A 13,809-nucleotide genomic window follows, 5' to 3' on the forward strand; every position below is an offset into this window, starting at 1 on the left:
AGGGGGGGGGGAGTAAATGCTACAAGAGTGTGGGAACAGAGTAAGAGATACATCATGATAAGGGTGAAAGAGGTCAGAACTATGTCAGTGAAGATATAGTGAATGGCAAACAATGATGGAACTGGTCAATGGTAGAAAAAAGGGCTAAGAATGATGTATGGGTGTCAACAAGAAGTTATTTAGGAGAGAGAAAGAGATAACCAGTGGCTTAGAAAGAGCTGAAGTATGTAGTTCTGGTCTTGTTTAATAACAACATCAGAATAATGCAGTAAGAGTGATGCAGGGATGATTGATAGGGGGTATAAGGGTGTGAGGAAAGGCTTGAAAGAGACAAATTGGGTGAGATGCCCATTTGTGTACATATACATCATCATCATCATCATCGTTTAACGTCCGCTTTCCATGCTAGCATGGGTTGGACGATTTGACTGAGGAATGGTGAAACCAGATGGCAACACCAGGCTCCAATCTAATTTGGCAGAGTTTCTACAGCTGGATGCCCTTCCTAACGCCAACCACTCAGAGAGTGTATTGGTTGCTTTTACGTGTCACCCGCACGAAGGCCAGTCAGGCGGTACTGGCAACGGCCACGCTCGAAATGGTGTCTTTTATGTGCCACCCGCACAAGAGCCAGTCCAGGGGCAATGGCAACGATCTCACTCGAAAATCTCGAAAATCATATATAATACTTTTAGGAACTCAGAGTAAATTTGGTAATATTCAAACTTATGAACTGAATCTTCCTTCTTGGGTCACTCTAAAATAGGAAATGTCTCATGAAACATGCATTTGATAGGCAAAGAATATTAGCAATTCTAAACAAGAAAAGAAAAAGTGATATTTATAGTAACATGTCATGTTGTTTCTGATTTGTGCATCTGGCAACTTCCAAAATTAATATTTCCTATAATTAAAATGTAATCTACAATGAAATTACCACAAGCACATGGGCAGTGTGAACTCCAATAGCAATTATAATAAATATTTCATTTAAATTCTCGATGAAGCCACAGAAAATAAAATATTGGAACAGCATGCTCTAAGCCTTTAACCTTTTTAATTCCAGCTTGCCTGAAACTGCTTTGGTTGAGTGATAAAAAATTGGCCATTTTGAAGTGTTTCTGTTTAAGTCTTCTCTCTTAATTTTATAAATTGATGAGATTAATTATTTTGCTAAATACTTCATAGTTAACTTCAATATAAGTATGGTCACAAAAGGGTTAATCTCTATGACAACAAAGAGGGCAAAGGTAAAAGGTTTACTGAACATTAAACATTAAACTCAACCTGATGGATGGGATTTAGATCGCATTAGATTTAATTAGTTAGGAAGCAACAAAGCCGAGTTTTAATTTTGCCATTGTTAGCTTAACTTTACATCTTTCCAAAACTAAAACTGTGTTAGTGAAATACCTGAAAAAATAGTAAAATACTAAGCTGTCTTTAACCCTTTCATTATGGTATTTATTTTGAGATGCTCTGTTTCTCTCAATTATTCTAAATATAACAAAGAATTTAGTAAAATAACTTAGTTATCATTAAGCTAGTGCTAGGAACATAAATTGTGACTAAGGTTTGATGGAAGATTTTAATTCAAAACTTATGGAAACAAGACATTTGTACTACAGAGCCAGAACCGGTTTCAGCCAGCTTGGTAATGAAAGGGCTAATACGCCTAATTGTCTAAAAATACCAATTCTACCACTTTAACAAGACACATACATTGTCATCACCTAATTCTATTGTATTTTTCAGAATTATAAATCCTAAATTCCCATCAGTCAGAGTTTTTATTTGGAATTATGTGTGAATATCAACCCAGTTATTCTCACTTTGATATTCTGTTGTAAATAAGGATGTGTTTTGAGTATAAAATTGAAAATTAAAGTGATAACTAGTTTTCTGTTCTTTAGATGTAAACATAATAAATTTTGTTGACTTGATGTTTGGAGATATTTTCTGTGTATATAATCATTCGCAGAATCCTACATTAGATCTTTCATCTAGTTGTTGTGAAAGAATGTGTGCACACGCGTGCATGTGTGTGTGAGGCTAAAATTAATGAATTAAAGAAATAGAAATTTTTAGCAGAATCAAGTAGGAATGAAATTCATTTTATTTGTTCAATGTTATTAACTCCAAGTGTACATGTACAATGTTTTCTTTTAATAATTAAATATCTCAAAACTATTGATTTTCTATACAAAGTTTGTATATATTTCAATAATGATTCTATCAATAACAAAGAATTGATACAAAAATATTATTGAAACTGTTACTAAGTGATTGATTTTTCATGGCTAAAACATTTAAATTTCTTTAAAATCTTAAATCATTAGAATTTTTCATCTTGAAAGTCCTGATACCAAGATATCTTGTAAAAAGTACATAGAAGTACGAAATATATCTTAGAGCAGGGTTACTTGAAGAAACATATGTAAATGATATAAAAAAAAGTTTCTCATTTCTGTATCTAAATAATTCACTGTTTTCAGAAGATTTTTTTAAATACATTATTCATCCACAAAATATTTTCTACTAACATTATTCTTTACTGCAAGCCATCATTCACTCACTCACCCTTATGTAACTCCCCTCTATCATCACTGCCATCTTTGTATCACTCTCTGGTCCGCTATCATGCTGTTTTTCGATTTAATCTCCTTTCTGAGGCTGCTTATCAACATCTTGCTTCCATCCCAATCATACCCTACACTTCTGTCATCCACTTCGTCTTCACTTTGCTCTTCTATTCATACCCATGGTCACACTCACCTCAAACAAGTAGAGAGCAGAGGGAACTAAACAAACACTCCAGCACAAATGTCACAGTAAAATGCATCCAATGCTCTCTGTAAATGGCTGGTATTAAGAAGGGCATCGAATAAAATGGAATGTATGAGCTATGTGCCATCCTCTGGCCCCTCAAGAAGGGATGATAACTCCAAATAAGAACTGACTTAGACCAATGACATCTCATCCAACCTATGCCAACATGGGCGCCAAATGTATGATGATGATGGTGGTGGTGGTGATGATAATGATGAAGATGATGGGGGTGGTGGTGGTAAAAGTGGGTGATGATAATTAACAGCTTTTTGCAATTTGTTAAATGGCTTAAATTTGTTTACAGCGGAATATTTAATGAAAGTTTTATAGCAACCAGAATATGCACTTCACCATCACAAACTAATTATATATAGGTCAGTTTACTTCATTGATCCTATTTAAGTTAGAAATGAATGGGCAAACTCAAATAAAAAATACAATTAGAGATCTACTATTCTCTGTGGAGCAATGATTAATATTAATTATTGTAGTGGAAACAATAAACTAAACAATAAATATGAAATGAGAGGGAGATCTTGTATATGAAATATAATCCAGATATTTTTAATTCAAATTCTATTTGCAATAATTTCCAGTCATTTGATACTAATTCGAAGCTGATTCTGCTTTGATATGTATACAAAATATCAAATTTACAGGTAATGATTATATCAAGGTTTCACAAGCAAAATAATTAAGCACCTTTTATCATTAGATATGAAGCAAAAACCTAAGAAGCCTCGTTTGCTTTAATATTTAACAATCATTCATGGAGAATAATTAGCATTTTGAAAATAAGTTGTGGGTAACAAGCATAAAATTATTTTCTGCAGTGAATAATAAATGTAGAGGATAAAATCTTCAATGTTATAGGAAGTAGGTTGGGTTCCTTTCATTATTGATTATACATATATATATAGGACATTAATATACATTAGATTTTTCATGATAGGCTTAAGGTTAATTAAAAATCTCAAAATTCTGAAAATATCATTATTTTACTTGACTTGTTATAATTGTGTTAATGAATTTCACCCAAAACAACATGAAGATAATCTATACTTTCAGATAATCTTAAGATATTTATAAGGTAGAATTTTAATTTTGTATATATTTATTTACATTATGTCATCTATCTATTTCTAATCATGGCCTCTGAGAGAAACCTTGGGGTCCCTGAAGGACTGATGAGGAGGGCCTCTTCCTCTCCACCTTGTCAGAAGTTCCCAAAGCCATTTCTTAAATTTCTGGGCATCTCTTTATCTCCTCAGACACTAGACTGTTGTAACTGCTGAAATCCCTGTTTCTCACTTTGCTTTTAGGGAATCGTGTTTGTCATTGTTCCTTTAGTACTTATGCTCTTGAACTTAAAAGACCAGTCTCTGAACATCATCATGACTACATTTGTTATCATCATCATCATAAATGATGATGTCACTGCTATCAGTATTTTTAGACGAGACAGTGAGAGAGAGAGTTTACAAAGGCAATTGACCTGCACAATATAGCAGACTCTTCTACTTGAGTAATTTTCCTGCTTCTATTGTACAACTAAAAATATCAACAGTTGATATTGTTAGCATACATAGAAGACAGGATCAGTTGAACAGTGAATTAGATATTTATACTAAATGATTTGTTGTATTTAGCTTCGTCTTATTACATTCTGAATTCAAATCTCCATGGAGTCAGCTCCAATTGGGTCTCTGTTTATTTTCCTCTTTAATAAATATCTCTTTCTACATGTGAGGTCAAATCTACTTGCATTTGATTTTAAGCATTAAATCATTCATTTCAATTATCTACCCAACTCAGATACATTTCTAGCTTGATCAAAGGAAGTCAAACCCTTTGGCTTATATTCTCAGCAAATGAAAGCCTAACCAAACCCACATGGCATATTGCATCCAATGAAACATTTTTGGTTATTCTTTTAATCATAAAATGCCATTAATGTTAGTCGTGTTTAAAGTATTTGGAAAATCTCTTGTTATTCATAGATTTTCTATTTCTCACAAATATTGACTTATGAAACCACATTTACAACTAGTATACCACTAATGGTCTGCAGTTGTTGATTTTTGATCACATTTCACTTTATTGCATCTATGTGATGTTCACCAGTAAACATTCACTCTGTATTGGAAATTGATTTAAGTTGATCTATGTATCTATAACTCAGCCAGCAAGATTTATTTTTCCTATTTTAAGCTATACTATCTTTCCTTCCTTCTTTAATACAAAGCTCTTTTTCAACTATTATGCACAACAGCAACAACAATTTACCTCACTTTTTGCTCTTCACTGAATATACTTATCATATGCCTAACAAATCATTTATTTTCTTGAAATTTTGTATTGATTTCATTTAAACATGGGAGGAATTCTCATTATTCTTGGTACCACCCTAAGGTATTTCTATCATTCTGCATACTCTACTGTTATCTAAATGCTGTGTGACAGTGCTCTTGATCTCATTTTTATGATATTTAATGATATTTGACATGTTTATGATCAGAGGATGGTTGTATCCAAGGAAAATTAAATTGCATCAAACACTGGATAAAAGTAAAAAGAATAAAAATCATATTGTTGAAGAGATGAATAACTCTTATACAGTAAAATAATTTAGTGGTTGAATTTGTATACTGTGGTAGTGGGACCTGGAGATGTGTGATGGTGAAGCATGGAGACATTATAATGCCCAAAGATATCATCCAATTGAAAAAAGGAAGTTGGAACAACAAAAGTAAAAATAAAACATCTTGAAGAACGATCATTTCTAATGATATTTGCACAAATGAAATACTTTCCTTCATATTTTGAAAGGAATCTGAACAAAATTTGTAAGAGATATGTACATGTATGCCTGTGTACACGTCATCATTCATGTATTTGTGTGTTCCGGTTTATCATATATATATATATGTGTGTGTGTGTGTGTAAAGAGAAGGAGAAAGAAATGGTTAGATATATTGGGTGATTCTTACAGGTACACACTGAATCTATCTTTACTGCTTGCGGTAAAAAAAATGATAGAGTTAAATGTTGAACAGTAAATATTTTTGATATGACAATAAATTTTTAAATTAAGGATGGAGTATGTTTAAGTACAAACTCCTGGGAAATATGAAATTCCATAAATATCATTTTTTAAAAATTAAATTAAATGATGTAGAAAGAAAGAGTGGGATGTAGAAATTGAAAGTAATTAGTTGTGTTTCAATTTGAAAATTCATCGCACAAATATGTGTTGTTTTTATATTAGTTGCAGAAGATTAAAGTTAGATTTCTTTTGTGTGTAAGTGCTTATGATTTTTTTCTTTTTGCTTTCTAAATTAAAATAATGAAATCATCTAATATCTGAATCTAATCAACAAAATTAACAAAGATGTATTATTTTTTCACAAATAACATGTTCCTAATGTACTGGAAAGAATATTTGCTTATATCACATGTCATATAAGCAGAATTGTATTCTGTTTTCTGCAGAAAGTTATATCTTTTGTTCACTTTTGAAGATATAGTATTTAAAAATGGTTTTGTTATCAATTTTTATTTCAGAAGACTTTGTGATGAAGATGATGAGTTAAGCGAAGTGGAGCCGGATGCAGTTCCAACTGAAGTGCGCGACTGGCTTGCTTTAACTTTTACACGTTCTATGAACAACATCAAAAGAAAAGGTGAAGAAAAACCCCGTTTCCGAAGTGTTGCCAATGTAATACGAGCTGGAATAATGGTAGACAGGTAAATAATTTTTCATTTATTGTTGGAATATATTTTTTGAAATTTGAAATGAAGAAATATCTGTGATCCTTTTTACCTCCATTCTGTTACCATTCTTATTATTACCAGTAGCTTTCTTTAAGAAGCTCTTCTCATGCTTACCCTAATGTGATTTTAGGAAGATTTCAATAAGACAAAAGCATTTTTACAAAAGGCTAGATATTATTTTAGCATATTTAAGTTTGGTTATTTATTGTACAAAATAATTGCTTAGTTTTTCTTTATGAACTTTACCTGTTTTAAGCTAATCATATCAAAGTAAGAAAAAAAGAAGCATTTGGGTTTAAAGAAATTTTCTGTTAGTAAATCTTGCAGGTTATAATATTCATTTAAAAAAAAAAAAAACTTTTCTCTGCCACAAACTGTAGCTTGCTTCTAATGATTTAGCTTTTAGATAAGCAGGAGTTCTCTAACTACATTTGATAAATGACTGCTTTTGGCGTTGCTAATTCCATATGTTGAAACTGCCTAAAGAGAATCTCCAGAAATAAAATTGTTCAATTGTTTTAGTTACAACAACTATAACATATTTTGCAGTTTCTTATGGACGATGGAAAAAAAGAAACAATGATAAAACAAAGAAAAAAAAAATAATAGCAGTAATGACTTCTTTGTTAGATGAGGAACTTTGTTGAAATTAAGAAGATTTATAGGTGCTTGTTAAAGATATTATGCATTACAGACTCATCAAACATTTGGTACATCCACAGCTTATCAATAGCTTTTAATTAAGTAAGAAGCCTCAAGACAACTGGTGATTAAATGTGATGATATTTACACCTTTCCCAAATTGAAAATGAGAAATTAATTTCTAATTAAGACTTAAAATACAATCATGCTCCAAACCAATTTAACAAAGTTTTCTACAGATATTTGGTTGTAAAATTGAACAACATGCTGTACCTTACTATGTTTAAAGATATCTGTGGTATAGTAATGTCAATGTTCTAAACAGGGCAACCTTGTTTAAAGGATATAAGGACAGAGGATAAATATTTGTATGATTTATGAAATTTTCTAATACCACAGCTGAAACAGCTGACAAAAAGAAGTGATAAAATATAACTTCTCTAAACTTCAGAAATAAAATAAGTCATTCGTTGAAGACAAACAGATGAGAAGAATTTTCATTGTCTTTTTAGAATCGTTTTATTGCAGCTTTCTCCATCTGTCAAACTTATCTCCCTTACTTCATTACATAGTCCACTTCCTTTCAAACAGGCTCTACAATATTTGTTCACATTAATGTTTTTTGACTATAATCTACAAGCCTTACGTGTTTATTCATTGAGATTTATGCAACTCTTTGATTCATAATTTGCAATTTTATTTCCTATCTTTGGTCTCTAAGTAACAGCTTTCTCCATTCAAATCAAAACAGGTGTAAAATGTTTAAGATAAATGTTGTCAACATAAAAATTAGATGAGCAAATACATTGATCTGTTTGCCAAAAGTCAGTAAAGTGAGAGCTTGTAAAAAGATGAAAGTAATTTAGAATATAAAAAGACAGATAACAGATATATGAGCAAACAAATGAAATATTAAATGGAAAATTAAATTAAAACTTCGGGAAGACATTTGTTACTCTAGACACACTGCTTCTATATTCATCAAATATAAATCATATTATATTTCTCAAAAGTTCTAAGGTAAAGAATGGTAACACAATAAATAATGCTGTTTTCAAAGGAAATCGGTTTTGTACAATCAGACCAAATTGCTTCATTCAAGGTAGTTACTATTGTAGCTACTTTGAATAAAGTAATTGTTTTACAAACATGTAGTGATTGTCAAAACTGTATTGGGAACAAGCAGGTAGTTGGTTTCAAAACTATTGATGGTCAACATGTAGTGAATTTCACAACTGTGGGCAAACATAAAAGGATGGCCTTTTCCCTTTTTTTTTTCTAATATTCTTTTGCTTCGATGTAGAGCAGCACCTTTTTTTTTTCAAGGTGCCTGAGGCAGGTGGGGGGAGGAGGAGGAGTTTTCCGCAGATAGTAGACCTTGCCTGAATGTTTATAGTTTTAGTAGCCAGTAAGGTGGGCATAAACTGAAGCTTGTTTGTCAAAGTTAAAAATTCAATTAACATGGGAAAGTATGGGATATTATTAAAATTACCAACTATTTCAGTGTTTGCCACGACTGAGCTGTGTCAAATTACTATAAACAGATTAGAATTTAGTGTACAAAACCGATTTCCTTATTTGAACCATAGGGGACTCAATCGATGAAATTAGAGACAAGATCACTGATGCTGTGTGGTTTGAATGACAAAAACACATAGTTATCAGTGGCCAAGTATCCATTACTTTCAGCAGAAAATGATACCACTTGTGAAACTAAACAAAGATGGTGCTGTGCAAAGGACGAGTAAGTTTCCCACTTTTGAGAGCTGTGTTCTGTTCTCAATGTGAAATAAATATCTGAGATATATCAATGTCCTACTGATGAGGAGATTTATCTCCTTGGTTTAATGTTACAGGCTGTAATGGACTTCTGTGATTTGGATAGAATTAGCTTTAGCAATATGCCTGAGATCTATTTTCTCTGATAATTTATGGAATATACTCTTAATAATATTAAGAATTACTGAACATTTTGAATGCCACAGATACAGTATGGCAATTTTTCATAGAACAAATTGAGTTTAATAGGTTTATTCAAATTCAGCTAATGCCTTCCTCTCATTGTCTAATAATGAAGCCCTCACATCATTATGCAGTAAATAAAGCTATGTTACTGTGAAGAATAAACAAAATATCCCCTTCTGTCTTCTGATCACAGATAATTTTATATTAAATCTTACTTTCAAAATTGTTGCAACAGAGTATATAAAATAAAATGAAAAATCTTAATATAAAGTATATTTTAAAACATATTTATGACACATGACATAGGAAAAGTTCATGTGTATAATAATTTCTTCTTGTTGATAAAGATTATTTCTTACACATAAAAATGTTGCTTTTTGTATATATTTCCATATCTGAATAAATTTGTTTCTTTGAATTAAATGACAGTTTTTTTCCCTAGGGATAATGTATAGTTGGACAGAAATCAATGAAGGTTATTTCCATAAAAGTTTTAAAACTGTAGGTGTTATTATAACTAAATAAGTAATACAAATGCTTTTATGGAGAGGCTCTTGGGCCATGGCTTATATTTGTAAGTAATGTAGAAAACAACACTGGAGTTATTTAAATAAATTACCAGTAATTATTTGGTATATCAGAACTACAAATATCAACTAGTAAACTATTAAATTAGTGCTAATTAAGTTCATTATTTTGGTATAAACTTTACAAGATCTACAATATCTTTTATTCACACAGGTTTCTAAAACAAATGCTACATCAACTTTATCTTTTACTTTCAACAAAACTGCTAATTCTTCAGAAATTATTACTGTTTTTATTTTTCATTATTATTATGAATATTATTATTATTATTATTATTATGAATATTATGGTGCAGTTGGCAGTTCTGAGGAAATGAAAACTGTCAAGCAATTTATATCTTGAATAACTTCTTTACTCATAATACTCAGGCCTAGCAGAAAAGCATGGACACCACAATTCGTTTATTCCACACTCCTATAAATATTCTTGTTCATCAAATCGTCCAACCCATGCTAGCATGGAAAGCGGACGTTAAACGATGATGATGATGATGATGATGATAGCCATCAATTTAATCGTAATACTCTTTAAAGTTTGAGCTTGGATTTAGGAAAACTAATGACAGTCTGCATCAATAATTAGTGGCTATAAATAGAGCTCAAAAGTGAAATAAATTGGTTTGTCATGAGGAAAAGAAAAAAGTTTAACATTTTGGTCAATAACCTACATTAAAGAGAAAAGGGTTCAATTGCTAAGAGGGCCTATAAAAGCTATAGCACTGCCCGCTTCCCTACTTCAAACTAGACCATTAAATAGAACAAAGGCCATAAGGATTTTCTATACCACAGTAATAAATAATCTTGATTTGCTCTTAAAACTACTCCTTTTTTATTTCAACTTTTGATTACCTGGTGATATTTAAAATAGGAAGCATGAAGGTTACATACTGTCGTGTCTGATTTATTTTCATCTTATTTTCTCTTCCACACTAATTTGTGAAAAACATTAGTAGAACCACAGCAAATCTGTAGAGTGTTTTCTATCTGAAAATTCTGTTAACTTTACATTATCAATTCCAATGTGCATCATGACTTTAATGTTTTCTTGCATTACTCAATGTGAAACACAAGCCAGATCTATAATTATTAAGACAAATTCCACAAAATTCAGTGGAATATGATTACACAGGATTAGACGTATTTCACTATATCAGCATGAATTTTTGAAAGCATAGTTTTCTCTAGTATGAATTGCTGATAACCAAGTTGACAGAATATTATATTACCAGCTAAAGATTTGGACATTCATATCTTGCCACCAGTTTTGTGCTGTGATGGTGGACAAGGTATATAATTCTCAAATAAACAACTTAAACTATGAAATGTAATTCATTCATGTTTTATTCTTATCTCTGGTTCAGTTGAACAAATTGTGATAAAGATACTGAGAGTGTTGTGTTTAATAGTCTTAACAGTAACATATCTAGGAAGAGAGCTTTATTTTCATTGGCTTAACACAACAGAAACAGAACTAAATAACAGCTCTAGGAATTAAGGTTTTTTCCTGAAAATATCAATATTTTACATAAATTATATTTTAAAAAATCTCAATTTACTAAATAACCATTTACTAGTAATTTTATCTTATTTCAAACCATTTTCATGAGTTTAGATGAGTTGGAGCAGTGCCTATGACATTTGCAGGCCACATACACAGCATGGAAGTTGATGTGGTTGATGTCTAGTCTGAATACTTTCAGGATAAACACAGACAGAAGAGAACTGGAGTCTAGACTGAGGACTTACAATAGAGACATCTTAGGTACCCAAGAACCAGTTATTGATGTGAAACTGGTTGTCAGGCTAGTACTACCCCACCCCCAACAGGGAATTATCATGGTACTGGCTCTTGAGAAGTTGTTCAACTAGAAAGACAATGGAAAAGAGTTTCAACCAAGGCATAGAAATGTTGGAATAAAGCTAAGGTTCAGGCTGGTTATCAAAGTGGAAAAGTTTAAGGGGGTTGTTAGGTGTAGTGTTGGGTTGTCAACATGTTGAATGAATAATTTAGATGACCAATCACAAACTGTGGCCTAACAGGCAGTTTTTAGTGACCAAAATGCACTCATTCAAGATTGAGATTTACATACAAGAAATCATTCTTTTTCTTTTTTTTTTTGCTGATGAAAATACACCTATTAAGTTATGTGCAAAACAGCTACACTTTGATATAGAGTGGCATAGCTGGACACTGATAGGATTATGAGATAAAGTTTCAATAATCTGTTGGCTAATACAGTGGAATCTTGGTTTCCAAATTTAATCTATTCCTGAAGATAGTTCATCATCTGAAATGTTCATAAATCAAAGCTATTTTCCCAATAGGAAATTCAAGAGAAAGCACCGCAAATTCAAGCAGGGATGTGCACAGAGCGAAAGCTGGACAGAAACTGATGCTCTCCTCCCACTGATACTCTCAGTTTGTTGCCAACCATTGCTGCCAGCTAGCATGTTGGTTACTCAAGACATCATTTGCCACCCAAGACATTTAATGTTCAAAAACTTGATTGTAAACCAAGGTTCCACATTATAAGCAAGAATCTTTTCCTACTGACATTTCTAAAGCTTCTTCATCAAGTCTGTAGACCTAACATACCTGTATTTAATTTTTCTCTTCTGCTTGTTTCACACCGTATATTTGTTTTTGGATATTTCAAATTATTGCTGTTTTGAAATTTCAGTTGTCTTCAATATATATATATATAGGGATTAAAATTCAAATACTTAAAGAGATCAGATAAAATTTATTTTCTATTCAAATGCTAATTAGCTGCTAATTTCTTGATAGTCTGTGTTATACCAATCTTTCCATTGGTAATGTTAGTTTAACTTACCACAGATTAATCTAGGAGAGTTTGTTAAAATGAATGTCCTTTGTCGTCTTTAAATCACTAATACTTTATATAAAAATGATGTACAACATAATATTTCTTTTATTTTACAGGCTTTTCAATAGGTATATTTTTTCTTAACCTTTGCACATATTTTCCCAAATAAAACTGTTTAAGCTTAATTAGATACTGATGGTATTTTGGCACTATATTCTCTTAATATTACTTTACTATTTACAAAGATTTACAACAATTAGTTTTAAGACTTAATTCTTAAGGAATGTAATAAATAAACAAACTGGAACAAGGTTACTGAAGAAAATAAGAAAAATTCTTTAAATTTCACTGTTTAATAAATATATATATATGTATTTGTAGTAGTCAAACATGCTGCAATAATTAAAAAGGAAATTAATATCTTGCTTGAAAGAGCAGTATTATAAAATAATGAAATATCTTGAACAGCAAGAAGTAATAAAAAAAATCTATTGATTTCTGTCTAAAGAGAGAAAAAGAATTGTATGAATACAATACTAAGACTAGTTTTTAAATAAATAAGAAATAATAAGAACAAAATTTTTTAATTTAATGGAAAACCTATCCAGTTGATAAATATTTGCTGGAGGATTTTTTTGTTTTCCTTAGTTTCAATCATTTGATTCCAACCAAAGTTCTTGAGAAAATATTTTCAGAAGTCTGTTATGTTTTACTAATCTGAGTTCAATTCTGAGGTGAATGTATTCATAATGAGATTCTCTGCTGACAGATGAAGAAAAAATGTTTAGAACACCTGAACTGTGCATCAGCTAATTAAGATTGTTTAATCTCAGGCGTTGCAAACGGGGGTTTTTTTTTCAATCTTTATATTCTGTTTTCAAATTAGCATTAATAATTTATGCAATAAAACCAAATAGAAAAAAAGTTATTAATTTTTTGAAACTATGATTTTTTAAACTTTGCTAATTTTTTGGTTTAAAGATAAATATAAATGAATAGTTTTTATCATTGAGATAGTTTATTTAATAATAATAATCGTTTCTTCTATAAACACAAGGTCGGAAATTTTGTGGGAAGGGGTTAGTTGATCACATCAACCCCCAGTGTTCAACCAGTAATTATTCCACTGAGCCCAAAAGGATGAAAGGCAAAGTCAACTTTGGAAAAATTTGAACTCAGAACAT

At 31.1% G+C, this 13,809-nt stretch overlaps 1 protein-coding gene across 17 annotated transcripts in view; it reads left to right on the forward strand.

Moving 5' to 3' along the window:
- LOC106875208 (dual specificity calcium/calmodulin-dependent 3',5'-cyclic nucleotide phosphodiesterase 1A) overlaps positions 1-13,809 on the forward strand; it is a 1,568,460-nt gene that overhangs the window by 1,508,842 nt on the left and 45,809 nt on the right. For 16 of the 17 annotated variants that reach the window (XM_052973317.1, XM_052973316.1, XM_052973342.1 and 13 more), the window contains one exon: positions 6,394-6,576. In XM_052973317.1, the coding sequence (XP_052829277.1) occupies positions 6,394-6,576 (183 nt within the window). The remainder of the gene's footprint in view (positions 1-6,393; positions 6,577-13,809) is intronic. The other variant, XM_052973336.1, reaches the window with a different exon arrangement.

This window comes from Octopus bimaculoides, chromosome 1 (assembly GCF_001194135.2).
Source record: "Octopus bimaculoides isolate UCB-OBI-ISO-001 chromosome 1, ASM119413v2, whole genome shotgun sequence".
Lineage (NCBI taxonomy): Eukaryota > Metazoa > Mollusca > Cephalopoda > Octopoda > Octopodidae > Octopus > Octopus bimaculoides.